At 52.7% G+C, this 25706-nt stretch overlaps 1 protein-coding gene across 1 annotated transcript; it reads right to left on the minus strand.

The window, feature by feature from the left end:
• Nucleotides 1-2012: 2012 nt before the first annotated feature.
• LOC137158716 (galectin-9-like) lies at nucleotides 2013-23846 on the minus strand. Its single transcript, XM_067556560.1, has 10 exons — nucleotides 23762-23846; nucleotides 23234-23322; nucleotides 21021-21219; nucleotides 18591-18710; nucleotides 14835-14882; nucleotides 11840-11884; nucleotides 7987-8013; nucleotides 7199-7287; nucleotides 6489-6654; nucleotides 2013-3137 (listed from the first exon to the last, which is right to left on the minus strand). The coding sequence occupies exons 1-10, from the start codon at nucleotides 23792-23794 to the stop codon at nucleotides 2994-2996; spliced, it is 960 nt and encodes a 319-aa protein (XP_067412661.1). The 5' UTR covers nucleotides 23795-23846; the 3' UTR covers nucleotides 2013-2993.
• Nucleotides 23847-25706: the final 1860 nt, after the last annotated feature.

Below are 25706 nucleotides of genomic sequence, written 5' to 3' on the forward strand. Positions count from 1 at the left end.
TTGCTCGGACAGTGGCAACATCGGCCACTTGCTAGCAGGGCCGCACTATACATTAGGCACAATAGGCCCAGTGCCTAGGGCCTATGAAACTTTCAGGGCCTACGAAAAAAAATTGTATATATAATTTTTTATTTTTATTTAAAAATCTATTTATTAATAGCTTAAAATCAAATTAGTTATTTCGGTCGGGGAGCCTACGAAAGTCTTAAAACGGCCCTGCTTGCCAGAGACTTGAGGACTGCACCTAATGTATCTAAACCTGAGTAGATAGCAGCTGCCCGCATCGTGCGTTCAGTCAGGCTGGCCTGTAGAGACTCCGGCAGGCCCAGCAATCGATGCTATACATGGGGAACAAATAAATAATAATGGGTTCTTCAATCTAGCAGAGCCAGGAATAGCACGATCCAGTGGAAGTTGAATCTAGACAAATTCAGACTGGAAATAAGGCGTACATTGTTATCAGGGAGCGTAATTCACCATTAGACCGACTTACCAAGGGTCGTGATGGATTCTCCATCGTTGACAATTTTTAAATTGATTCCTGGCTCTTTCCGCTATTGTCTGTGTTGACTTCTGCTACACCCAGGGTCACACGCACCCTGCAGCGCTTCCCTGCCCATCCTGCACCTACAGGTGCTGGTGATGACCGAAGGGTCTCTTCCCCTTTTGTGGAGCACTCCCATTAGCACTGCATTCACATCCACTCTCTGCTGCTCTCACAGATTACATCCTGGGCTGGCGTGGGGCTCCATTGGGCTCTCCTATCCCCTGTTTAGGGCTGTCGCTTACATCAGCTTTCACAGCTTCACACTTCCTGTCTTAGGCACACGCTTCCCTCCCTGCGCTGTTGCTTTTTCACTCCTCCACCCCACCACTTCTGTCCCGCTGCTGAGTTCAGTGTTTGTTCTCAGGCACCAGTTCCCGCACTTCCTCCCTTTGTTGTTTTAGCTAATTGCCATGCTCTTCCCCCGCAACACTGATCAATGTTGTCTGCCAGCGTCTACTGTCAAGCGCTCCTCACTTAGCATGATTGCTAACGCTTTTTGGGATCACAGTGGGGGGCTAACACTGTGTGGGATGCTCTGTTGCCCCGTTTCTGTGTCTCCTTCCCTGTCTAGGGTTGGTCAAGTTTGTGCGATGCCCTGCAGTCCTGTGGCAGTGCAAGTTTTCTGTAGTTTGCCTGTGGCACACATGTCATTTCTTGGTATGGAGTCTTGTTTCTGTGCTGGTTTCCCTCCCTGGGATACCGGGTGATTAATAAGGCTAATTTATGTTTGCTAGAAGGTTTGTTGATGTATGCTGCATGATGTGCAGTCCTCTGTCTCCACTGTAGCTGTCTTTTTAGTGACAGTTTAGTGAAGTCTGAGTAGTTGCAGGTACAGCTGCAGAGGATGATGGTGAGGCCATATCTGGAGTCTTGTGTCCCGTTTTGGGCCCTCCTCTACAGGAAGGATGTGGACAAATTGGAAAAAGTCCAGTGAAGGGCAACAGAAATGATTAGGGGGGCTGGAGCACAGGACTTATGAGGAGAGGCTGAGGGAACTAGGCTTTTTTAATCTTCAGAAGAGAAGAATGAGGGGGGATTTGATAGCAGCCTTCAACAACCTGAAAGGGGGTTCCAGGGAGGATGGAGTGAGGCTGTTCTCAGTGGTGGCAGATGACAGAACAAGGAACAATGGTCTCAAGTTGCAGTGCGGGAGGTCTAGGTTGGATATTAGGAAAATCTTTTTCACTAGGAGGCTGGTGAAGCACTGGAATGGGTTACCTAGGGAGGTGGTGGAGTCTCCATCCTTAGAGGTTTTTAAGGGCCAGCTTGACAAAACCCTGACTGGGATGATTCAGTCGGGGTTGGCCCTGCTTTGAGCAGGGGGTTGGACTAGATACCTCCCGAGGTCCCCTCCAACCCTCATCTTCTATGATTCGATGATATTCCGTTTGACATTCCACTTCTCAGTGCATAGTTGATTTAAAGCCTTTGTATGAGTGACCTGTCCTCTTCATCAATTACCACTCCCCCAATCTCTGTGTCATCTCCAAGCTTTGCCAGAGATGATTTTAGGTTTTCTTCCAGGTCATTGGTAAAAACATAAATAGCATAGGGCCAAGAACCAATCCCTGCAGGACCCCATTAGAAGCTCACCCACTCGTATGATTCTCCTATGATGAGACCTATCAGTTAGCCAGTTTTTAATCCATGTAATGTGTGCCATGCTAATTTTATTAGACACGTTGGGTGAGGTAATATCTTTTATTGGACCAATTTCTGTTGATGAGAGAGACAAGTTTTCAAGTGTACACAGAGCTTTTCAGGTCTAGGAAAGGTACGCAGAGTGTCACTGCTAAATACAACGTGGAACAGATTGTTTAGCATAAGTAATTAAAACATATTTCAAAGGCCATTCAAGGTGCAGTAGCCTGTTAACACCTCTCCAGCCATTGGGAGGGGGAAGCATGGGGGAAGATAGTGGGTTACAGATTGTTGTAATAAGCCATACATCCAGTGTCTCTCTTCGGTCCATGATTTTTAAGGTCCAGCAAAGTTACGAATCCAAGCTCCCAGGTATGTCTTTTGAAAGTGTGGTGCAGGTTTCCTTTGAGGATGAGGACTGAGAGGTCACAGAGAGAGTGAGCGCTTGGTGAAAAGAGTTCACCCACAAGTGATACACTGTTTTGTCAGGCTTTCAAACAACCCTCTCTCCCCCTTCTCCAAACTCATCATCAGCCCTGGTGAGTCAGGCCCTGGGACTCTAATCTACAGTATCAGAAATGTATATAGACAAAAAAAGAGACAGAGAGAGAGAAGCCCTCCCTCCCTCCCACCCCCTGAGTAAGACTTTCTGTACGATGGGAGATTTGGTGGCTGAGATCCCCAGCTCTGGCAGTGGAGCTGTTGAATGAAGATGAGAAGAGGGCTGGGGAGTGGAGGATGGGACTCAGCCCCGGGTGGGTTGAGTCAAGTAGAGAGAACTTAGTGGCCCAGGAGGGACGCCCCGTCAGTACTGCACGTAGGAGAGTGTCACATCCCCCTCTATCTCCAGCTGGTCCACCTGGTTGACAGGTATGCGGTGGACATAGTCAAACACATGCAGCCCATTCACTGAGACCTGGTAGCAGTTCCTCGTGTTCGTTATCACCATCTGGAGGAGAGAGAAGATCAACAGTGCTGTGCCCTGACGCCCACGTATACAAGAATGCCTTGATAACACCGGGCCCAGAGGAGCTGGCGGTTCACCTGGCCGCACGTGAGCCAAGAAGATAAATGTCGAAGCCCAGCAAACCTTCTCCTGACCTGCGCATTTGATGCCATGTGAATGCATGCATCTCAAAACCTCCACTGTAACCCAGCTCCTGAAATAAAACAGCAGCTGGCTTCTTTTCAAGATCACCCCTTGCATTACATGCTCAGGGTCTATTCCTCTCACAGTGTGTCTATTCCAAGCACTTTTGGTAGGGAACACTGTACAGCTAAGATTACAACTCCACTTCCACAAGATTCATTTTAGTCAGACAGCGCACCTGCTTGGGAAAAGCAGACCAATGGGGAGGGCAGCTCAAAGCATATAAAATTACATTTTTAAAAACCTACATTAAAAGAACGTCAAGGTTGAAAAATCAAACACTCAAAAATTCGATGCTGTAGGAATTCATGCTGCCCAGCAATCTTAATTCATCTGCCTTGTGTGTGTGCATCATGGTACAGTCTTTTATTACATGGAGATCATAGACATGTAGGACTGGAAGGGACCTCAGTAGGTCATCTAGTCCAGTCCCCTGCACTCAGGCAGAACCATGTATTAACTAGACCATCCTGGACAGGTGTGTGCCTCACCTGTTCCTTGAAACTTCCAATTGACGGAGATTCCCCAGCCTCCCTAGGTTGTTTATTCCAGTGCTTAACTACCCTGACTGTTAGGCAGTGTTTCCTAATGGCTAACCTAAATCTCCCTTTCTGCAAAGGGACTGCAAATTCTGCAAATCAAAGGACAGGAGGTCAGAGCCAGGCTAGTGCCCACACAGCTAGCAGCTCGTTGGCCTCCAGCCCCTCACTCCGACACAGTCTCCAAACACACAGTCCCCACCAGACCACACTGTAAACTTTAAACACGCTAAAAGGAAAACCAAAAGGACGTGAGCACATGCTATTTTCGTCACAGGACCCCTGCCTCATTCGGTGCCCAGGGTGGATGGTGTTTGGGGATGAATCGGGGTTGTGTAGTGAAAGGTGGCTATTGTTTGTAGGACCTCTGCCCGATTTGCTGCAGAAGTTGGAAAGTGTGTGGTGAATGAGGCCGGGGATTGCAGGCAGAGGAAAGACTGTCTCATGGTTAGGGCATCTGAATGCTGCCTTGGAGAACTGGATCCCATCGCTGCCTCTGCCACAGAATTCCTGTGTGATACTGGGCAAGTCACTTAAACCAAAATATTCACAAGGAGAGCCAGTAATTGTGTGTTTCTCATTTGCTGGGTTCGAAAATTGAGATCCCAAAGACCGATTTGCAGAAGTGCTGAGTGTTTGTAACTGCAAGGGAAGTCAGTTGGAGATGCACATGGAACATACAAGGTATTATACAAACGCTAAATGCCCTGAAAAAATCAGGGCCCGGGTATCTCAAGTCAGGTGCCCAAAATCACTCTTGACAACACTGGCTTTTTGTGCCTCAGTTCCCCATTTGTAAAAAGCGGATACTAATTCTATCGTACCTCACAGGAGTGTCACTAATCTTTGTCTTGCACTCGGATGCCCACACTGGTGAATGTCGAAGAAAAGCCCATGAAGAAATGGACTAATTCTGTATGCAGGGCAGCGTTTGACGGGTGTGTGGCAAACAGGGCAGGAGCCACACATTGAATGAGGAGGATTAAAAAAAAAAAAGTCTTCCACTGTTGCTTGACTCTCTCGAGCACAGTCGCTCCTGGGCTCTGAATGAGGCAAGGATCCTTTTGAAAAATAGTAGGTGATCCTGGCGTTAAAGACTGGACTATGATGCACACACACACAAAGGGGCAGAGTTAAGGTTGCCTGGGGAACCTTAACTCCGGCATTTTTTAATTTTCCAGTGCTTGCCACCTTAATTCTCTTTTAATCTAGCTTTTTTGAAATGTGACTTTCAGGTTTTTGCAGCAGCAAACCCAGAAACTCCATTACATGGAGCTATATTGGCCCCCAGTTGGGTCCCAGTTTGTTGCGTCTCAAGCGGAGTAACTGGTAGCAAGCCGTAGAAGGCTGTTATGGAGACTGGTCCTTAGAGAGGGATGAGACATGCTTTGCCCCAGTGACCGCAGAGGAAAGGTGAGATGCTGAATCCTGGGTTGTGTGTTCTAGTCGGGTTGCAGACACTTGTGCTGCCTTCCCAGGGTCCTGTCTCTCTTGACTCCTGCCTACCGCCACGCCACTCTAAAAGATCTGCACCCGTTCGAGAGGAATTTTTGTGGGACCGTTTTCTGGCCTGTGTTATGCAGGAAGTCAGACTGGATGATCACAACGGTTCCTTCAGGCCTTTGAAGCTATGAATCGGCCCCGCCTCTGCTCCTTATCTCTCTGCATTAGGCAGCCTGGGCCCAGCAGGAGAGACCGGCTCCCTGCTCTCCACACTGGAGCCTGACACACAGCAACCCCCAAGAGGCGCAATGGCAGAAAAAGCCGAGCCCAGCCCTACAGCCGGGGACTGGAGCGGGCTCCGTGCAGACAGACTCTTCGGAGAATAACGCTGCCAGCTTCTAACAAACCTCTCCCCAGCGTGCGCGAAGTGCAGTTTGCGTTGGCGTATCACTGGGCCACACGGGGGTGGATTTTCGCAGTGATAGCAAAAAGGCACGTCCCTGACCCAAGGGAGATACACGTTCCCCCCCCTCCCCTGCCAAATGTTGAGTCCCTGCCCTAAAGAACAGAGCCTACACTCACAAAGGGATTTAGGCACCTAACTGCCAGTTTAGGCACCCAAGCCCAAAATTTAGAACCTCAAAACTCCTGCTCAGCTGCTGCCTAACCTGGTAGGCTCCTGAATCCCCTGGGTGCCTTCGTTTCTCCTGGTAAATTCTCTTAGGCACCTAAATGTCTGCCAGTGGCAGTGTGCACACGGCCACCCAAGGCCCGACACCTGTCACCCTGCTCACGCCTAAACCCCAGTGGACTTCACAAACCAGACAGTACCCGCCTATCTTGCCTACGGGGCCGGATCTGATGGTTGAGCTTAGAAGCCCCCTCAGAGCATATCTGATGGATCTGGCCCCCATACAAAGAAGTAGTGGTGCTCCAGTAGGGCAGGGGTTCAATTCACATTCAGCCAGTGGCGACGCCCCCCAAAGGGCAGAGAAAGATGGGAAAAGCTTTTGGTGGCCACAACGCAGTCCCAGCCTGAAATTCAGTTCCATAGTGGCGTGTTGATTCAAACCAGGCCCGATTCCCTACTGCCCAGCGACCCGGCTGAGGCACGGAGGCTGAGAACGTGCTCTCCTGCGCGCCTCACTCAGCCGCCTTCAGAGCTCACCTGGAAGGCCTGGCCTAGCGAGAAAGGCAGGCTGGAGACATGCCGCTCCTCTGAACCCCACGCGCCGTGCGTTTGAGTGTTTCGAACCAGCGCCCTCTCGTTCATCCGTGGGTTGATGTGCAGGGCGATATTGCCAGTCAGGCTGTTTTTCAGATTGATATGAAATCTGCGAGGAGGGAGACAGGATTTGTTCAGGGCTTTTCATGGCCAGGGCTCTGGGTCTCAGGGAGAAATGCACCAGGATGGGGGCACACTGGAGAGTAGGACAGACCCATGTCCTGTAGCCAATGCCACCTTCGAAGCCTTCCCCCACACCCTCCGGGCACTGGAGCCCACACAACTTTGACCAGGCGTTCCTATGCCCAGCTCCTGGCAATTCCTAGCCCAGGCCAGACTTTCCCCATCTGCCTTCAGCACCTTGTGACCAGCCCACTCCGCTTGTGGAGCAGGAACATTGGGAAGGGCGATTGCACCTGGTTGGGCCTGGTGCTCAGAGGTTGCATCACAAACTAAGGCGGAACAGTTTTCTTTGTCCCATACTGTGTGCAGCTCCCCCCCCCCCCCCCACCATTTCTACAGCCTTGTTTCTTGGTGAATTCCCCGCCCATCCCCACACCAGGCTGTGGCGTATCAGCTTTGTTTGTGTGATGGTCTCTGGGAGCAAACCCGCTCACGTATGGCGTTTCCCTGCCCCTGCATCAGAAACCCACTTCTTGGCGTGGAAAGGCACGTTCCCCACGATGGTGATCTTCTGGGTCCGGGAGAAGTTCCCTGGGATGGCAACTTGGAATGGGACAGCCTGAAAAGAGAGCCAAGAGTCTCATGGGCCACAGTCCTTCCCCCACAGCGCCCCAGGGTGGGGAGGGGAGGCTGTCGTAACCCCAGAGTGGGGCTAAAGGCGGACAGACCTGGGGCGGAGCGGCAGTGACTCAGGGATAGGGCGCGCCTCCATTCCCGCCAGGCTCTGGAAGGACTGTAGGGCTGGTGGGGGGGATTGTTACTGGCTCCGTTGGTCTAGGATTGGTTGTGTTATGACCGGGGTAGCTGCCCCAGAGCAGAGGGCTAAGCAAACAGAAGCCAGGAGCTGGGAGTGGACAACAGGGGATGGATCACGTGATGATCACCTGTTCTGTTCAGTCCCTCAGAAGCACCTGGCATTGGCCACTGCCAGCAGACAGGATGCTGGGCTAGATGGACCATTGGTCTGACCCAGGGTGGCCGTTCTTACGTTGTGATAAGCAGCCACCCCTGCCTCGCGGCTGGGCAGGGCTGCTGGCAAGAGCAACCCCTGGGCTCATGCTCCCGCCTAACGCAGGGAAGAGCTGGTTCTCGCCCCGTGTGCTCCTGGGCGGGGCCGGCTGGCAGCACCCACTGGGCAGCACTGTGGCAGGAGCGATTCTGGGGGGTGGCCGTCGGCCCCCTCCTCAGACAAGCCAGGAAATCCTGGCCCTAGCCTGGCTCTCGCTAGCTCCCTCTCGCTGTGGGGCGGGGTACTCACAGGGTTGGTCACCATCATAGGAGTGTTCTGCTGAGGAGAGAAGACATGCAGACAATCAGAGGAGTCATGGTGTCGCCCCTCCACCCCCAGTCAGTGCTGGCTGGGGAGCACCAGAGGCCAAGCCATTGGCTGGAGGCTCCAGCGCCTCTCTGGTGCGGGGACTGCACCAGGCCTTCCCTGTTCTGTGAAAGGCCTCTGGCGAGGGCACCGGTCACAAACCTACCTGCCTGCAGGGCGCAGGGAAAGCTGTAGGGGCTTCTCCTTAAAATAAAAGCCCCGGGGCCCTTTTCTCCCCATAAGGGAGTCAGTGTCTGAGGTTCAGGACTCATAAGAACCCCAAACCAGCAACCCACAAAGACCACCTCAGGCAGCTGCAAATGCCAGCTGCCATCTCCACTGAGCTGGCCCTGGGGCTACCCCCCAGCACTGTCCCCATTCCCAGAGAGGCTCATTCGCATTTCGCTTGTGAACCTTACGGTCAGGCACCCTTCTCGCCTGCGCTCTGCATCCAGCCTGCACCCTAGGTCCTCGCCTGAGCGTAGCTTCCTCTGGGCGCCCTGCACTCACCTCTGGCAGGAGCTCTCCCAGCCTCTTTCGCGTCTTTGACTAAGAACGACCCATAAAAAACCTGCCACCTTCCTGCCAGCAACAGTGCCTCGAAGGAGCCGAAAAGCAGGGAAACTAGCAGAGATTTACAGGCATGTTTGTGGGAGGCCAAATGAGAAGATGAATGAAAAAGAACCACTTGGAGAGTCCAGCTTCTCCCACTCCCCAGGGACAGAAACTGCCCCCAGATCTGCTGGGAATGATGGTGCCTCAAGGATAGGGGCATCCCAGGCTGCCGACACACACTGCTCCCCTGCTACGGTACCCCATCTCCGCCTGGGAGGGCCCGTCTCTGCTGGTAAAAGAGGAGTTCGGCGTCCGTGGCCCAATTGATTCTTGGTCTCTCTGTCAAGGGGCAGTGGTGATGGGGTGCCTGCCACCAAGAACTGAGTGGAGACCCATCAAACTCATTGCACTGCTGGGAACTTTGGGAACAGATGTTCTTGTTTCAAGAGGTTTGGCATGCAGCAAGAGGCTGGGCTGTGGGTCTGGCAGGAACAATAAAAGGGAACATGCAGGCCCAAGGGGAAAGGGGATGACAGTTAAGGGCAGCCTGGGAAAGCCGAGGGAAGGAACGCAGTTGGTGCCCTGGAGCTAGCTGGAAGCAGATGCAGACAGGCTGAGACATCCCAGAGCAGAAGCCCCAAAGGAAGGCGACCCACGGCAATCCAAGCCCGGAGAGGAAACCCACTGAGGGAAAAAGGAAGCACAAGGCAAATAATGGAAGCGGTGGGTGGGAAGCACGAAGTGGGAAATAACCAGCAGCTCCTCCTCCATGTACCCAAGAGGAGGGTATGAATTCTGGGGAGTTGCATAGAAATAACAACTGGGCGGATCTACAGCAAAGCATCAGCTAATCGGTGGAGCTGAGGTGTCACTGACAGACCAGGCAGCAGGAAACCCCAGGAATGCCAGGACTCCAGCACTGCTATAAAACAGGCCTACAGACAAGTTAGAGGTTAGGACTGAATAAAAACTGGCCGGCAGATAACAGGCAGCAAATGGAAGGCAGGGATCAGTATTTCCATCAGCTTAACCGTGATCTGCAGGAGAGGCAAATTCCCCATGGATTCATATCCCCAGAGGAGCCCAAAGTCAGGGAGGAGAGATCCAACGTGGACTGTGCAGCATAGCTGGGGCTCAGGGAGAGAGAAGGAATATAGACCTCACACCTGGAGGGACAGAATAACCACAGTGCTTATAATCTGGGAGAGGATAGCAATGCCGAGAGACCTGGGGTTTTAACTGAGACGCCTACTGCAATGCAACTGTGACACCTCTGAAGTGGATCGATCGAAGGAAGCACATTTTTACCCAGCAGCTAACCGGTGTGTGGAATTCACTGCCGCAGGACAGCACAGAAATCAGGGATGAAAGAGACCTCCTGGGTAGACATGCAGGGTCCTTCTCGACAGTCTAGGACTGGAAGGGGCCACCTGGGTCAAGGAGCCCAGTTTCTGCTATCGCAAGCAACCCCATCATATAATCCCATTTATAAACCGATCAAGCTTCATCTTAAAAGCAGTTAGGTTTCTTGCCGCCATTACTCCTGTTGGAGGGCTGGTCCCGAACCTCCCTCCTCTCTATTCAAGGGCTTTGGCCGGTCCACTTGTAATTAGCTCAGACAATGGGACCTTTCCCTGGGAGTCTTTCACAGTTTAGGAGATCTCATTATTCCAAAACGCTTCCTGCTATTTACCCCACTTTCATTTGCTCAGTTTCATTCCCTTACTCTCAATTCTACCCCTTTGTAACTCCTAAACTATTCCTTTTTCTCCCTGGTGTCTGTACCCTTCACACTTGTGCTATGAATCCTCATGATCACTCTATATGGACTATACACTCAGGGCTACAGCCACAAAGGAACTTAGGTACCTAACTACTTATTTAAATGGTTAACTTACAGGAAGGTGCAGTGGCTACGATCCTGAAGCAATCACTGCAGTGGCTGGAAGTTGACCTGATATAGGTCGACTTACGTTTCTAGTGTAGACGTACTCTGTGAGTGAGAACAACAGGCTCGCAGACTGACAGACATCCAGCTCATCCGGCCTCTGTGTGTCCAATGACAGTTCTGGAAGGACTGGAACATCAGGCCGGCTTCCCAAAAGAGCGGCAGAACCACATTCCAGCACGACTCGAGTGCCGGCTGGGGTGGTGTCCTGTGATGCTCCAGTGAGGGGCTTTGTGTGTCAGTGGAACTTGAGTTGGGGTAATGCTGGCGTTATACAATGCGACTTGGCAGTGAAGACAAGCCCAGCATCACTGGACACCTTGACACCTTGCCTGTGTTTGAGGCAGAGGGCAGAGCAGAAGCAGGCGACGGGAACTAAAGGATGCTGATGTCTCTCTTGTCGGGGAACAGTCTAGAAAATAAATGTCAATTGATCTCCCACTGCAACATCTCATCCAAAAATGAGCTGACTGTACAACTACCCGAAAGTGCTGGATGGGTATCAGCCTCAAGGGACGTAACTGCAGGAGTGGTGAAACGAAACTGAGCAAAGGAGCAAATCTTTGCTAGCCCATTGACCCTTTCCCAAGGGGAGGCCGGATTCAACTGACCAAGCTCTTGCTTTTGTTCCTTGTAAAAAGGGCTCCGGACACACCTCCCCTGTAGTAGAACCTCAGTGCCACACCTCCCTCATGCCAGCGGTGGCAATCTTTCTTCTGCCGGAGGAATTACTGACAGCGCAGCCTTCAAGCCACTTACTAAGCAGAACGTTATTTCCCCCTGCCCCTAGACCAGGATTTTTTGCAGCAGCCAGTTAGCTTCAATGTGCAACCTCTTAAAACTCCAGTTCTTCACCCAACCACTGAATTTCCCCTTTCCCACAATGGCAGGGTGGGCAGACTTACGGTCTGTCCGCCCTGCCGCTTGGCTAGATGTACACAGGCTGGCTGTGATCCCGTTTGCATGCTAAAAATAGCAGCGTAGCTGCAGTGACACAGTGGAGCAGCACAGCGGTCCTTATGGTGCCAGCATGTGTATGTCTACCCGACCCAGAAATTACACCTCCAACTGCAGTGTGGATGTCCCTTGGGTCACGCGTTTGCGGGATAGGCTCAAGCCCACCAGACACTCTTTGAGAAGGAAGGACATCACTGCGCCTTTGGCTTGCTGGCTTCCCCTGCGAGAACTCACTGCCCTCCCACTGACTGTCAAACTCCCCCAGCTGCTCTCGGTGTTTCACTAAAAAACAGGAAATAAGGTTGCAACCACACTGCATCAGGCTGTGCCCCATACCAAGGCAGCTGACACCTGTCCTGGAAAGTTCTTCACCTTCTTCCTCTGCAAAGACAGAAGAAAGATTTCACAATTCAGCCCGAGTGAGGCTATTCAGCTGGTTATTTTATTCCCAGGCTCCACTTTACCTGCGTGTTGGCCCTTCGCCACAAACACACTTGGGTGAGCCTGGGGCCATTATTTGTTAAGCTGTCCCTGCAGCCGTGATGCTGAGATGCTTCCAGCTATTTCTGCTCGAGATTCAAATAGGTCTCATCCATCTCTAATTTCTGTGAACCCACCACTCTTGATTTTGGCTAATAGAGCCACAGGTACTCAGCACCTCTCCGTTGGTGTTTCTTTGCTCTTCCGCAGTGACCTTTATCTTACTCCGAGCATATTGCCTCCTGCTCATCCATCCCCGCGTAACAATTGAGAATAGCTCTAATTTGTGTTTGCACATTTTCCTTCTCTTTCTTTTCCCTTCATTGCTTTATCCTATTCTGTTCCGCCCAGTGTTTTTCCCGTGCAGGAATGATAAGGTTGGATTCTCTGGTCTGTGCTATGCAGGAGATTAGCCGACGTGTCCCTGATGACTCTACAATCTGTGACACTATGAATCTCCCAATCTTTGCTCTGCAGAATGTCAGAGTCCGTCCTCCCTTCAGTATTCCACCGCTAGTTATAAGCCTAACTGGAATTTGATGCAGGTTAAGCAAAATGTTTTTGAAAAACAAGAACTGGCCCAAACCTTAAGACAAAATAGTGAAGCAACTCAAACCACCCTGGACGTTCAGTTAATGAATGCTCCCCATGGAGATGTCTCTAGTGTCACCCAGATCACTCCCTGCCTCATTCCCTTTGATATGTCTTGATGTTTATCATCTTGGATTGGATTATTGGGCCATCTAGTCTGACATCCTGCCTCTAGCCAGGGGCCAGTACACCCAGGCCAAAATCCTTAGCTATACACTTAGCCAAGTGTAAAATGCTCCACATGGACCTTCCCGATGCCTGCACTTTATCAGATCAACCTTTGCTCTGAAATATGAGATGCACTTATCCCCAGCAGATGCCAGTTCGGAGAAGAAGGAAATAACTTCTAGTGGTTAAAGCAGAGGTGCGTGGGGAAGGGGCATAGCACGCAGAAGTAGCTAGCTTCAGAAATGGCTCAAATGTGAAATCCATGTAGCATGCGGCACTGTGTGAACCAATGGGGCTCCAGACAAGTTGAACCCTGAGTCACGTAGTATAGAAAGGAAATCAGGTAGGTCCTATCTGAAATGACCAGTGTACTGTGGGACAAACAGTGGGAGGACTGAAGGAATATAGATAATGCAAGATGGTACTTAATAGAAAAATAATAAGGTACTTAGGTAAAACAAGACATACCCACTGGATAATCTCTGTTGTAGACAGAGCCTAACTAACCAACACTTCATCAACAGCAGATGTCACCAACTTAATATCAGCTTTTCCTCCAGCCATGGACATGTTGATTAACCCAAAACAAGAACAGAGAGCTCAAGGAAGCTTATGGAAACAGCATATTTGAAGCGTATGCTAGGGAATATTTGCAAAAGCAAATTCTGTATTTGCATTTCCAAATGATCACAACACAACTCTAATTCTAAGAGTCACATTCACCCGGACAGGGAACAGAAACAAGAGCATGTGACTGATGGATCCCTCAGAACCAACCATCACAGTCTGAATACCAAATGAATACATATGAGCTGCGGACCAAGGATGATGCTGTGGGTCATTTCAAAATTCAAATAAATTGGAGAAAAATCTCAAGATCATCATGAACAAACAGGGGCAACATTCAGTGAGTAAAGTCACAACCAGCCCCACGTGTGTCTTGAACCCTAACACATTAACCGAAGAGGCAAGCGTGCTGAATGTTTAATGGAGTTGCAGCTTTTCGCCAAAGTGTTCGTTAGCCATTGGAGTTATGTGTGTGTCAACCAAAGCAGAGGAGCAGAGCATTAAACAGGCTGATCAAAACCCCCTTCGTCTCTCAAATGCTCAGCTTCGTTCTCTTGGCTCTTACGCAGCCAATATTTCACTCATGTTCCAGGCATCATAGACTCTTCTGGCCTAGGCAGGTCCGAAGTTTCTAATGGGAAAAACAAGTGAATCCTCTCCCATCCCCCCAGCCCTCCTTATTCATCAGAAGGATGCACCAAAGGGGACATGTCCAATGCCTCTTCTCTTTGCTGAGCACTTGTAGCCTCTCTGAGGCGCAGCCATTCACTGGGACGGCTTCCGTCTCCCATGACTAGATTCAAACCCCAACAAGACTTTGTCCCTGGCTAATCAGTGCCTATTACATTTCCTCCATGTCCGATTGGACTTCTTATCCTAAGCCTTTGATCACAGATATCCAAGGTGGAACTGTTCTCTCCTTGTTTATCTATTTCTATTTCTTCACAGGGCCGATCCGCCGCTCTACAGGGTCTGACACAGAATTGTAACATACAAGGAATATTGGCACCTCACTTGTTCTCCCTTGTACACGGCTCTGCAGTTCCTTTGCTCCTGTCTGAAGCACGGCAGCCCTACAACTCCCAGCCAACAAGACTCAGATAGGAATATACCCGTAGGAATACAGGGACTGGCCAAGCCAAACCAGACCTCTGGCCATTTAGTCTGTATCCTAACCCCACCATTCAGTGATCAGCTTATTCCCCAAAGTAGGCGGGTTTATGTCTCATATTTGTTATCCTCGCTAACACAATGGTGGGGTGAAATTCTGGTTCCGTTTAAGTCAATAGGATTTTCGCGCTGGATTTCAGTCCAACCAGAATTTTAATCCTGACTTTTCTCATCATCCATACAAGTGTCCCATCTTTTGCCAGGTCACTTGGTGCGATCATGCGGCAATGAGTTCCATAAGTCAATTGTATTACATAAAAAGTATTATGAGAAATGTCTGACAGTCGGAGAGCGAGGAAGATTAAAAGAATGTGACTGTATGATCGATATGTACCATCTTTAGCGAAATACTTACCCTGGAAGCTGGAGCCCCAAAGACTGGCTGGGCAAACACGCTGGAGACCTGCAATGACGGAGAGGCCAGGTAAGTACAGCACCTCCCGCCTGTGATCTGAGCTTCAGCCACTAAGACTCGCCTGCCTCACGCTGCCTGACTTCACCAGAGTTAAGCAGCCCCTTCGCCTCATGACAGACATACCAGAGGCCGGAGCACTCAGCCCACCCAGGCCCAAACGTGCGGCAAACTAAACCCCAAAACGAGGGGCCCAGAAAAATGATTCCTCCAGGGAACAGGACCTGCCGTGGATGTCTCCCTTCCCTGAGCGTCCCTTTCGATAACTCTGGCTCACGCGGCTGCACTTCTGAGGAAAGTCCCTTTCGCCAAGAGGCGTGAAGAGATCCCCCCACCCAAGTGCAACATAGATAACGTCGGGGCTGCAGGGCAAGGGCTGCTGCTTCTGAAAACCAAGCAACCCGCTGGGTGCAGACAGCATCTCTGGAAATGCACAGGGGCCGGGGTAGCACAAAGGGGGAAAGCAGCCAGCTTTCCCCCCCTGCTCTGGTCCTTTGCTGCACGGAGCTCAGCCAGACCCAGAGCCTGGCCCCCAGCGTTAGCCGTGGGATGTGTTACTCCTTAGCCAGAGGCTAGCTGGAGCAGGGTGGAGGTTGCAGCTGCCACAGCCAGAACAAGTCTTTGCAGCTGTGCAGGAGGCAACCCCGTTGGCTGGAAAGGCACGAGCTTCTCACCTAGGAGCTCAGCAGGCCGGATTACTACAGGTTACACTACAGCCCAGGGGCACAGATGAAATCCGCAGCCTGCTCTGCTTGGTGCTTCACAGAGACATGCTGAGAGACAGTCCCTGCCCACAGCTCATAGTCTGACTGGGACTGAGCCGGCTCAGGAGGTTTGCTTGGTAACTTTCACGAGGGCAGCTACGGTAGCCAGAGAGCATAGGTGCTTTGACGGGCTTTGCCTTTCAGATGGGGAAGCCCAAGTAACCTTGAAGGCCTTGGATGAGGACTTAAGTCCCATAAAGGCCAAAGCGCCCCTGAAAACAAGAAGCCTGCTCCATGGAGGGATCTCACAGGTGAATTGCAGACATAGATTCCAGGGAGAACCATTTCCCCTAAGGGCCCACCCATGGGGGCTCACCCAGCTGCAGGAGGACAAGGCTGGAGACCTGGATGATTTTGGTCTCTTTATGCAGCAGGACTGAGCTCACTGATGCCACCAGACCAGGCTGATGTAGGGCAGAACGGACTGGCCGTGACCAAACTCTCAGATGGAGACACAGGCAGTCACCTAGGAGAAGCTGCCCAGAAGGGACTAAGAGGTTTGATGGGGAGCAGCAAGAACTCCCAGCCAGCACTCCAGTCCCTGAGACCCGTCAAGGACATCAGGGCCTCAGTGTGAATGCAGGAGTGGGCTGGGGAGGCCACAGACGGCCAGTGGCCCCTTAATCTATTTCATGGAGACACGTCAGGGAGACATTTTAGTACAGCTGAAAGTGGTACACCCAGGAACCAAGAATGCGGGTCACACTTACAGGCTGGGGGCCCGCGTCCTAGAAAGCACCAACCGGGAAAGGGACTTCGTGGTTATTGTGGGAGCCAGCTGAGCAGGAGCTCCCAGCAAACCCAGTCCTTGGGTGTATGAATAGGGCACAGCCAGTAGGGAGACGACGACCACTGCACAGGGCATTGGTGAAACCCATTGCTGGGTCCAGTTCCAGTGTCTGCACTTGCGAAAGGATGATGAGAAGAGACGTCTCAGCAGACGTCATTCTGGTGAGCTGTGGGCCTGCTCCATTCTCAGCAGCAAGACGCTGCCCATCCAGATGACATGGGGTGTTCGTGAGCACCCAAAAGCATGCTTAGTTCAGGTATCAAGCTGGGCCCTGCTCTACAGAGCCTGCAGCTTACACCGTGTCAGTGCGGTACGGGGTGGAGGAAGACCAAACATGCCTCACTTTCTTTTCTGGCTTCTTTGGTCTCTTAGCCCGTACCTAGGAGAGGGAATCATCTCAGCCCGACAGGACTTGGGCCGCGGGAGGCAAACCCTGTCCCTGTCCTCTCCGCAGGGGGACAGTGAGACCCAGTCCACCACTCCCATCCTGGTGCAATCAAGGGGACATGTTGGGTGTCCTGCAGGCTACCATGGCCGGAGACAGAAGCATTCTGGGCCTCTGCACGTCCCCTGGAGCTTTTCCAGCTCCCTTTTCTAGGATGGTCTTTGGCTAAACCTTCCCTCCCAAGCCTGCAGGAGAAGGGAAGGGAAGAGTCGTACTTACGCTGCTGGCGTGAAATCCATAAGCGGGGGCTGCCTGCACCTGTGGCACCGAAACACCAAAGAAACACACTCAAGTCAATCATTGTACCTGGGATTTAATGGTGTAGCAGAAAGTGAGAGCGCCAGGCCTGAGGCCCAGCGTAACAGGCCAAGGCGTAAGGCCGAAGCTAAACGAAGGGACAAGTCTGTTATAAAGCCAAGTTAGCCGGAGCCAGGCTGTGAACTTACCACCGCACAGAACCTGGCAAAAAGAAAGTTATTTCCTAAAAATAGCTACTAGCTAAAATAGCCAAAAACAGATATTTCCAAACATTACTAAAGCCTAAAAATATCTATCAGAGACAGAAGGTACCAGGACCAAGAGATAACACAGGCCACCTGACCCCCTGAAATGACACTTTAATGGATAGAAATGTCTTAATGTGACAAATAGAGACGTTTTGCCCGAACCATCCAGTGCAAGCTAAGGGGTGGTATCAGACTGCGTCACAAAGGTGGCAGCTACCTGCGTCAAAGGGGCAGAACGAAACTTGTCTGTAACAGTGTCTAGAAAAGGGTGTCAGAGGGACCGGCGTTGTCCGGCCTAGGGGATAATGAAGAATCCCGCTGTTAATTGAGCCTGTCCAGTGTCAAGTGTTTATTGCTTCACTGCCATAAACCTGGCCGGGTGCCTTCCTTGCTCAGCAGATCCGTGGTCGTGTCGATTCGTTCGATCGGGCAGGCCGTCTCGGTGACCTGCGCAGAGCTGGGACAGCACCTACACGGGGGGCGCACGCACGCAGCCAACACTGACCAACACTGACAACAAACGGTGCTAGGGGCAGGGCGGTAACGGGCCGTCAAAGTGGGCAAAGAGCTTCAGGCCTCCATACCGAGCATCTGTGATGTCGCAATAGCTGGCCCAATCCCAGAACAGACTCTGCCCCCCAGCTGGACCGTCCCTCCTGGCCCCCCAGTCCCGACTGACACCCTAGCCTGCAGGGAGCTTTTTCCCAGCATGCCTTTCTGGGGCTGGCCCTTTTAAATTTGGCGGCCGCTGCTCTAAAGTGGCCATCTTGCAACCTGGCTCCGTCTCCCTCTCTCCTCCAGCTGATAAACCGATGATTGCGGAGGAGCTGGGACGCTCGCCTGGCCTGCAACACGGGCAACTCTGCTCCCTCGGGCACTAGCCTGCAGAGCGGACAGTGACTGTCAGCCTGGAGGCACCACTGGAGGGCAAAATGTTCTGCCACAGCCAAGTTCCTGTGTGGTGGGCCCTGCTGGGTGCAGAAGAGGGAGCTCCCCCTGAACAACGTCCCCAGCTCCTCTGCCTTTCCTTGCCCTCCCTGGACACATCCCTCCCAATATTTCAAGTGGCCAAAGCGAGACACAGGGCCACTCAGATTTGGCCCGTCCCAGTGCTGCTGACACAACGCTCCTTGTCACCAAGCTTCCGGCCTCAGCATTAGAACTGCTGCTAACAAGGCCAGAGCAGATACTCACGCAGGGGTTTGTGAAGCTGATGCAGTTCACGGTCACGTCCCCACTGATATCCAGGGTCTGGACGGTATGAAGAGGAAGGCGGTGTCTATACTCCAGGAGGTGCTTACCATTTACAGACACCTAGGGAAAGAGCAGGAGGAGGAGATGGATGCAGGGCTGTGCTAGAAGGAGTGAGAAGATGAGGCTATGCAAAGTGGGGGAGACTTTACTCTGGCTGGGGGCACATCAGGGCTGCAATATCGCCAACCCCAGTGTTAAAAAATTATGAGTCAAGCCCCATAAAATCATGAGATCGGTTTAAAAACAAAGAATTATGGACTCTGTCTATTTGCCTTCTGGGTTTCCAGCCTTTCAGAATTACATTTTCAAGTTTTTCTCCACAGCCATGACAGCTGGAAACTTACTGGGTTGTTTTTGTTTTTTAATGAGAGCTGAGAGTCTGGTGTAGCCACATGACCCCAGCAGCAGGGGCTTTAAGAAAAACACCAAATATTGCAAGAAGATGGGATTGCCCTGCCCTTTGTTTCCCTGCTCTCATTTGCTCACAGCTTCCTGAAAATGTCTTCTCTGGGGCGGAAACCTCCTCCGCTGTGCTCAGCTCAAAGGGAAATGTTTTGGAAAGTTTCAGCATTCAGTGATTTTTAGTTTGGCTGAAAAAATGTCCAGCACCATAAAAGCTGAAGTCTCCTATCTACTGGTGGCTGGGCCTGTCTGAGAAGTAGCTTCCAGGAACTGCAGTCTCTGCATGAAAGCTAACCTGGTTCTGTGCATCCCCATTTGACATGAGCTGAAATGTTTAATGCCAACACTGAGCCAGATTCTGCTCCCACTTACACCAGGATAATCTGGGGTAACTCCACTGACGCACAGGGCCTGACTCTGCTTTCAGTCACCCCGTGTAGACTGAGAGTAACTCCAAAAAGGCTACCAGGGTCACACTAGTGCAAAAGGAGAACCAGGCCATTAATGTAGGTCTTGTCTACGCAAGGAAACGACATCGGTTTAGAAACTGATTTAGATCAATCAGTGCAACCCCCAGTGTCAGTTCAAGAGTGCCTCATCACGGAAGCTCTGGTCCTCACTCCAGAGTTCAGCTTGAATTGCATTTTGCACTTAAATCAGGGATTCAACCTCTTCATTTTATATTAAAAAGACAGCACACGCTCCCCACATTTACAGCACTCACTCACTGGGCACTGAGTGGATTGTCTGGGGATTTACAAGTACATCCATTCATTCGTTTATGAGTTAAAACTAATTAAAAACCGGATCTTTTAAGAAATTTAGCAGCCGGTGTCAGTCTTTTCTTTGTCCAGAATGATCTTAATAACCACCCAGAAAGATGAAACGTCAAACTTTGCATATAGTTAACATGAATAGACAGCTCGTGCACAGACTATATTTGAAGAAATCATGTTGCAATACAGCTAAGTCATGAATAATGTTTGTATTTAATCGTTATGATTACATAAACAGCTGGAAACAGGCTCCGGTCAACATCTCAGCTAGGGCTATTATGACATCAGCAGTAAGTCAACCTATCCCCACCCTTCCTCTACAGCTCATTTGCCTACAAAAATATGATTGGTACATGTGCCGTGAGGTCTCATGGATAGATTACTGGGCCCAGCTGTCACGGGCACCCCTGTGTGAAGGTTCTGGGCTGCTCCTAGCTGGGAATCAGTGTGTGAAAGGCGCCGATGCCTCAGCTCCTCTGTGCACCGAGGCCTGGTCTGCATTTAACATTTAGCTGGACGTAGCTTGGGCCCTCAGGAGGGTGCAAAACCCCATCCCCCGAGCCCCGTGGCTATGCCAGCCTCAGTCCTGGTGAGACGACGCAGGCCAAGGGGGGGACGCTTTGGAGGACCTTTGCTCCGTCATTCGGGGTGGGGGTAATTCCTACGACGACAGGAAAACCCCTTCCGTCGCTGTACGCTACGTCTACCCTACAGCGTCCCAACAGCACAGTTATGGCGCCGCGACGGCGCAGGCCTAGCCCCTGTCGTGTAGACACGGCCTGAGGCCGATCTGCCAGGGGAACTGAGGCAGGAGCCCAGGGGCAGCCCTTCACACACCGAGACGCTGGGACTCTGCGCTCTCGGCACTGGCGTCTCCTTTCTCCCCGCCTCCTCTTGCAGGGCCGCCTCAGGCCTCGCTCTCATCCACATGACTTTTTTAGCCACACGCCCTGCCTGGCATTACTCCTCCTCTCCACCTCGGGGGGCAAGTGAAGGGTGGCAGGGACCCCTCTCCCCTCAGAGGCCAGCCACCCTGTGACAGGGCCTCTGAAAATCTCCCCCTTGTAACAGAGGAAGACCTAGCCCCAGCCCCTCTCCCTTCCCCTCTCAACACGGTGTCAGCTGAACTCTCAGGGCCTGAGGGTGTCTCCCTTTCACATCCCTTTGCACCATCTCCAGGCCCTGTGCTCACCTGATAGCAGTGGCCCTTGACGTTGATGATCAGCTCGAAGTAGGTGCCTGGTTGGAAGGGCATGTGGTGGATCCTCTCCTCCGCCCCCCAGCAGCGGCTCTGCTCCGTGTTGCACACCACCACGAGGCGGCTCTCGTGGAAACGCGGATTGAAGTGGAAGGCGATGTCCCCGTTCGCACACCGCAGGTTCACTGAGAAACTGAAACCGAGCCAGAGAGCGTGACCCTGGGCTGCCCATGCCGGTGGGGGGGAGGGAAAAGGGGGGCTGCCCACGGCAGGGAGAGACCAGGGGGGGCAGCCCACAGCGGGGAGGGGAAATGGGGAGCTGCCCGCACAAAGGGTAGGCGACAGGGGGGCTGCCCACCATTGTGGGGGAGGGGACTATGGGGGGACAGAGGGAGCATGGGGCCATGGGGATGGGCATGTGGGCCAGGTAGGTTTGGGATAGGGCTATGGGGGTAGGGCAGAGTGAGGATGTAGGGGGAAGAAACTGAGGGAGTGGATGGCACCACACTGGGCCGGGGGAGATGGGGAGGATGGGGCTGAGGAAGAGGCACTGCCTTAGGTGAGGTGCGGGAGTCATGAGGCAGCACTGCCTAGTGGAAAGGGGGCCTGGCACCCGTGAGGGCAGTCCTCAAGGAGGGTGGAGGGGGCATGGGAGCAGCCCTGCCTTGTGGGGGCAAAGGGGGGGGGGCTAGTGTATGTGTGTGGGGGGTGCATGTCCAAGTGTTTGCTTGTGGTAAATTGTTCCCATGGTTAATTCCCACCGTGATGAAACATGAGTGGTTTATTTCTAGCCGGTATTTGTCTCACTTCCTCTTGCAGCCCCTGGACCTTGTTCTGTCTTTGTCTGTGAGATTAAAGAGACCTTTGCCCTCTGTACGCCATGAGCCAGGCCCCTCTTCGCTTCCTCCAGGAGAAGCTAAATAGACTGAGCCCCTCTTGTCTTGCCCCGGGCGGCAGCTTTTCCAGCCCTGGGATCGTTCTTGTCCCTCGTTTCTGAGCCGTCCCAATGTGTCAGCACCGGCACCGGTGAGATGGAGGCTGGCGATGCCTCCGCAAGCCGGTTTCCGCGTCGTAAAAAGGACGGTGTCGATTGGAGGAAGTGCAGAAAAGAGGCACAAAAATGATGTGAGGCGTGGAGAAAGTGCCTGGCTAGAAGATACGTAGGGAGCTCGATCTGTCTGGCTTATCACAAAGAGGATCAAAAGGTGACTTGATGACAGTGCGCAAACACCTTCCCTAGGAGACAATGCTGGGTACTGGAGGGCTCCCTGACCTAGCCAAGAAAGGCAGGACAAGCACCAATGGGTGGAAGCTGAAGCCGAACTAATGTAAAATTAGAAATTAAGGTCAGATGTTTCCCCGAGAGGTTGATTAAACCATTGGAACAAACTCCCGGGAAGTGGCGGATTCTCATCTCTTGATGTCTTCAGACCCAGACCGGCTGCTTTTCAGGAAGGTGCTTTAGCAAAAAGAAATGAGTGGGCTCAATGCAGCGGCAACCGGGAGAAATGTGATGGCCCGTGCTACACAGGAGGGCAGACTAGATGATCTGATGTCGCCTCCTGGCCTTAAACTCCTGAAACTTTGAATCAACTTGCTTGAAGCATGGACACCGAGCTGGCCTTGGTATCCAGTGATGATCCCACCCATGCCCTGTACAGAGGTGACAGCCCCTCCTTCCTTCATACCTCTAAGAAACACGTTCACCCTCCCCGCCGCTGCATTGCTCCAGAAGCCCAGGCTCAGCTGGGTTTCACAGTGACCCATAGTCCTTTTCAGAGCAGGGGCAGTAGGAGTTGAGACCATGATGGAGGAGGTTGTTGGAGAGGCAGGTGATTCAGGGGAAGCGGTTTGGCAGGCGGAATAGAGTAACGCTCTGGGCGACTAAGTGGGAGGGCAAGGAGCCAGGACGAGAGAGGAGATCAGGGAGAGAGGGGCCAGTGGAGGGGGTCAGAGATAGCCGCAGCCAGGAGAAGCCCGGTGGAGAAGACAGGCTGTTGGAGGACAACAGTAGGGACAGCTCAGAGCTGGTGGCACAGTGCAGGAGGTGAGGGGGACTCGGTGAGCGAGGAGGGAGTGGTGATGGAGAGCTGTTGGCTGCTGGCTGGGCAGGGGCCCGGCTGAACTGAGTCCAGAGGGAGTACTGGTAGGGAGGTGGGAAAGGCGCTGTGCCCTTCTCCAGCACAGGAGGGGTAAATAGCACCAACTTTTTTACGAAGGGTTGGACTTGTCCTTGGATTAACACCATCTTCCCTTCGCTCAGGCCTCCATAGATGGATCCAGAAAACGGTACGCTCTGCAAGAAACCACCCCACCGTTTTAAGGTCAGCAAGGGAACCATACACTGGTCCCATGTCCCTAGCTGCACGAAGCCTGCACTGGCCGGTAGGAGGAGGGGTGGGGCAGTCATTTGCACGGGGCCCTTCTGCAGGCATTCTGCTGTGTCTCCCAGTATTGGGTCATTGTGGCTGGGGAGCTTCTCTCTTCTGGGACCCTGACAGATGTCTCCTGAAGCGAGACAGACAGTGGGCATCCCCAGCAGAGGCGGTGCGAGCCCATTGGGGGACCAAAGCAGGAATATTTGTGCCCCCTCCAATAATAATAATAATAATAATAATAATAATAATAAAAAGTGACTGGGGGCTCCCTGGAGCTGCTGGGCGCCCTAAGCAATTGCTTAGTCTGCTTATGCCTCGCCTGGGCTCGGATCCCCAGCTCCACCCTCACTCACTCACCGGGTTCAGAATGGGGGGCTGCTGGAAAGCCATGCTGAACGTGTTGGCGCTGTCTTGTGCCGAAGGAGAGAAAGTGGCAGCTGCTTGTGGTAGCCCCAGGCAGCAGCTCTCTGTGAGTCTAGGTTTCGTTTCTGAGCTGTGAACACTAGCACAGAGGGCAAAGGCGTGGTGCCGCTCCTGCAGCCATCCTGCTTTGATTAACCCATTAAGGTATGGCTCGCTGGTGCCAGGAGAGCCACAATCGGTGCTGCTGATGTGAGGAGCTGGGCAGGCAGGGGAAGCCACATGCACCCACCCACATACCCCGCAGCTCACAGTCGCTTGTGTCTCTGTCACCCGTCCCCCATTCACTTGGCTGCTTCTGAGCCGGGTGAGAGACTTCCCCCGCCCCTTTTGAAGACACTGGTGTCTTTCGTGCATGTGGAATCCGGGCCCAGGCACATGGCAGTGATGTGACACAACCCTGGGAGTACCTGGGGGCTTTAGGGCCTGCTCACACAGGTGGGGCTTGTTTGGGGGATGAGATCGGAAGGCGGGAAAGAGTTAATGCCTTTGGCCTGGCCTGGCCCTTCCTTCCTCCGGGAGTTCAGGCTCAGCCTGGCTGTGGACGTGCAGAAATCCTCTCTCCTGGCCCTATTCCCCAGGCCGGGTTTCAAGGCTTTCTAAGATCTCTGCAGCAGAGAAGTGTTGTGCGCTGGCCCCACGGTCCCCTAGCTAGCAACACATCCATGCTCCCAATGTGACAAGCGGCTAATGCAGGATGCAACGGCCTCACCCCCTGGGAGTCAAACGCTTCTCGGGTATGGTGGCCACTGAGCCCAGCACACGGGAAGCCCAGGAGATCCCCGTGGAGCCCACCAGCCCCTGTGCCCGCCCCGTCCCTGAGCTCAGCCATGCCACTGAACATGCCCAAGGGGGATAAATCCTAGCGCTGCCCTGCCAGTGGCACCGACCGGATGCAATGTGCATACAGCTGCAGGTGCCTCTGAATGCGGGGAATGTTCTGCTTCAGCCAGGACGTGGGGTTTGCGGGAGGGTCTTAGGAGGACAGGCCCATGAAAGCTGGGACAGCTGGGGAGCTCTGCAATGGCTGCAGATGATGACACCGCCCCTCTGAACAGATTGCTCGTGGCCAGGCTGCCTCCAGGTCATCTGCAACTGCCCACTCTCCACCAGCACACTGCCAGCGGGCTCCCGGCTCATTGCCATCTGAGCACCTCTCAGCACGACAGCACCGCCAGCCCCAGCACCTGACCTGCAGTATTCTGGCCCAAGGACCATCAGAGGGGTTTAAAATAATGAGCTCTGAGCTAAAATTCACTGGGGCCCTGATTTCTGAGCCTTGGGCATTACGGTGTCAGGTTACTTCGGCAAATAGGAGGGCTAAAAACTTTTATTCTTTTGAACGGAAGCGGAGAGTCTCGGGTATTAATTTGACTCCAGGAGCCGAGGCTTCTGGAAAAACTAAATATTGTCTCCCTTCCCCCCTGTCCTCTCTCCCCCTTTCCAGTCTCCCACTCCCCCTCGCCAATCTCCCCTGCCCTCCAGTCCCCCTTTCCTCTCCTGTCCCCCAGGATTTTTCCTCCAGCCCATAGCCGAGGACAGCAGAGCACGGCACCTCACCTCTTAGGGTCAGAACCACGTTCCTTCCTCAGGTCCGTCCGGCTCAGCAACGCAGCACCCCGGGCAGCTGTGAAATCTGTGTTTCATGTCACTTATCGGGCTATCACCTGGCCATCCGCTGCAGCCGGCTTGCCAAAGCCCTGGCTGGGATGGTTTAGTTGGGGTTGGTCCTGCTTTGATCAGGGGGTTGGACTAGATGCCTCCTGAGGTCCCTTCCAACCCTCATCTTCTATGATTCTATAAGATGAGCCAGGTGTATGTCCTGGTTGAGATCTTCTCCCAGGAGCCTGGGGCAGCATGGGGCAGGGTCCCAAACTGGCAC

The sequence above is a fragment of the Emydura macquarii genome, unplaced genomic scaffold (assembly GCF_026122565.2).
Source record: "Emydura macquarii macquarii isolate MOO-44397 ecotype Brisbane River unplaced genomic scaffold, CSIRO-AGI_Emac_v2 contig_1790, whole genome shotgun sequence".
Classification (NCBI taxonomy): domain Eukaryota; kingdom Metazoa; phylum Chordata; order Testudines; family Chelidae; genus Emydura; species Emydura macquarii.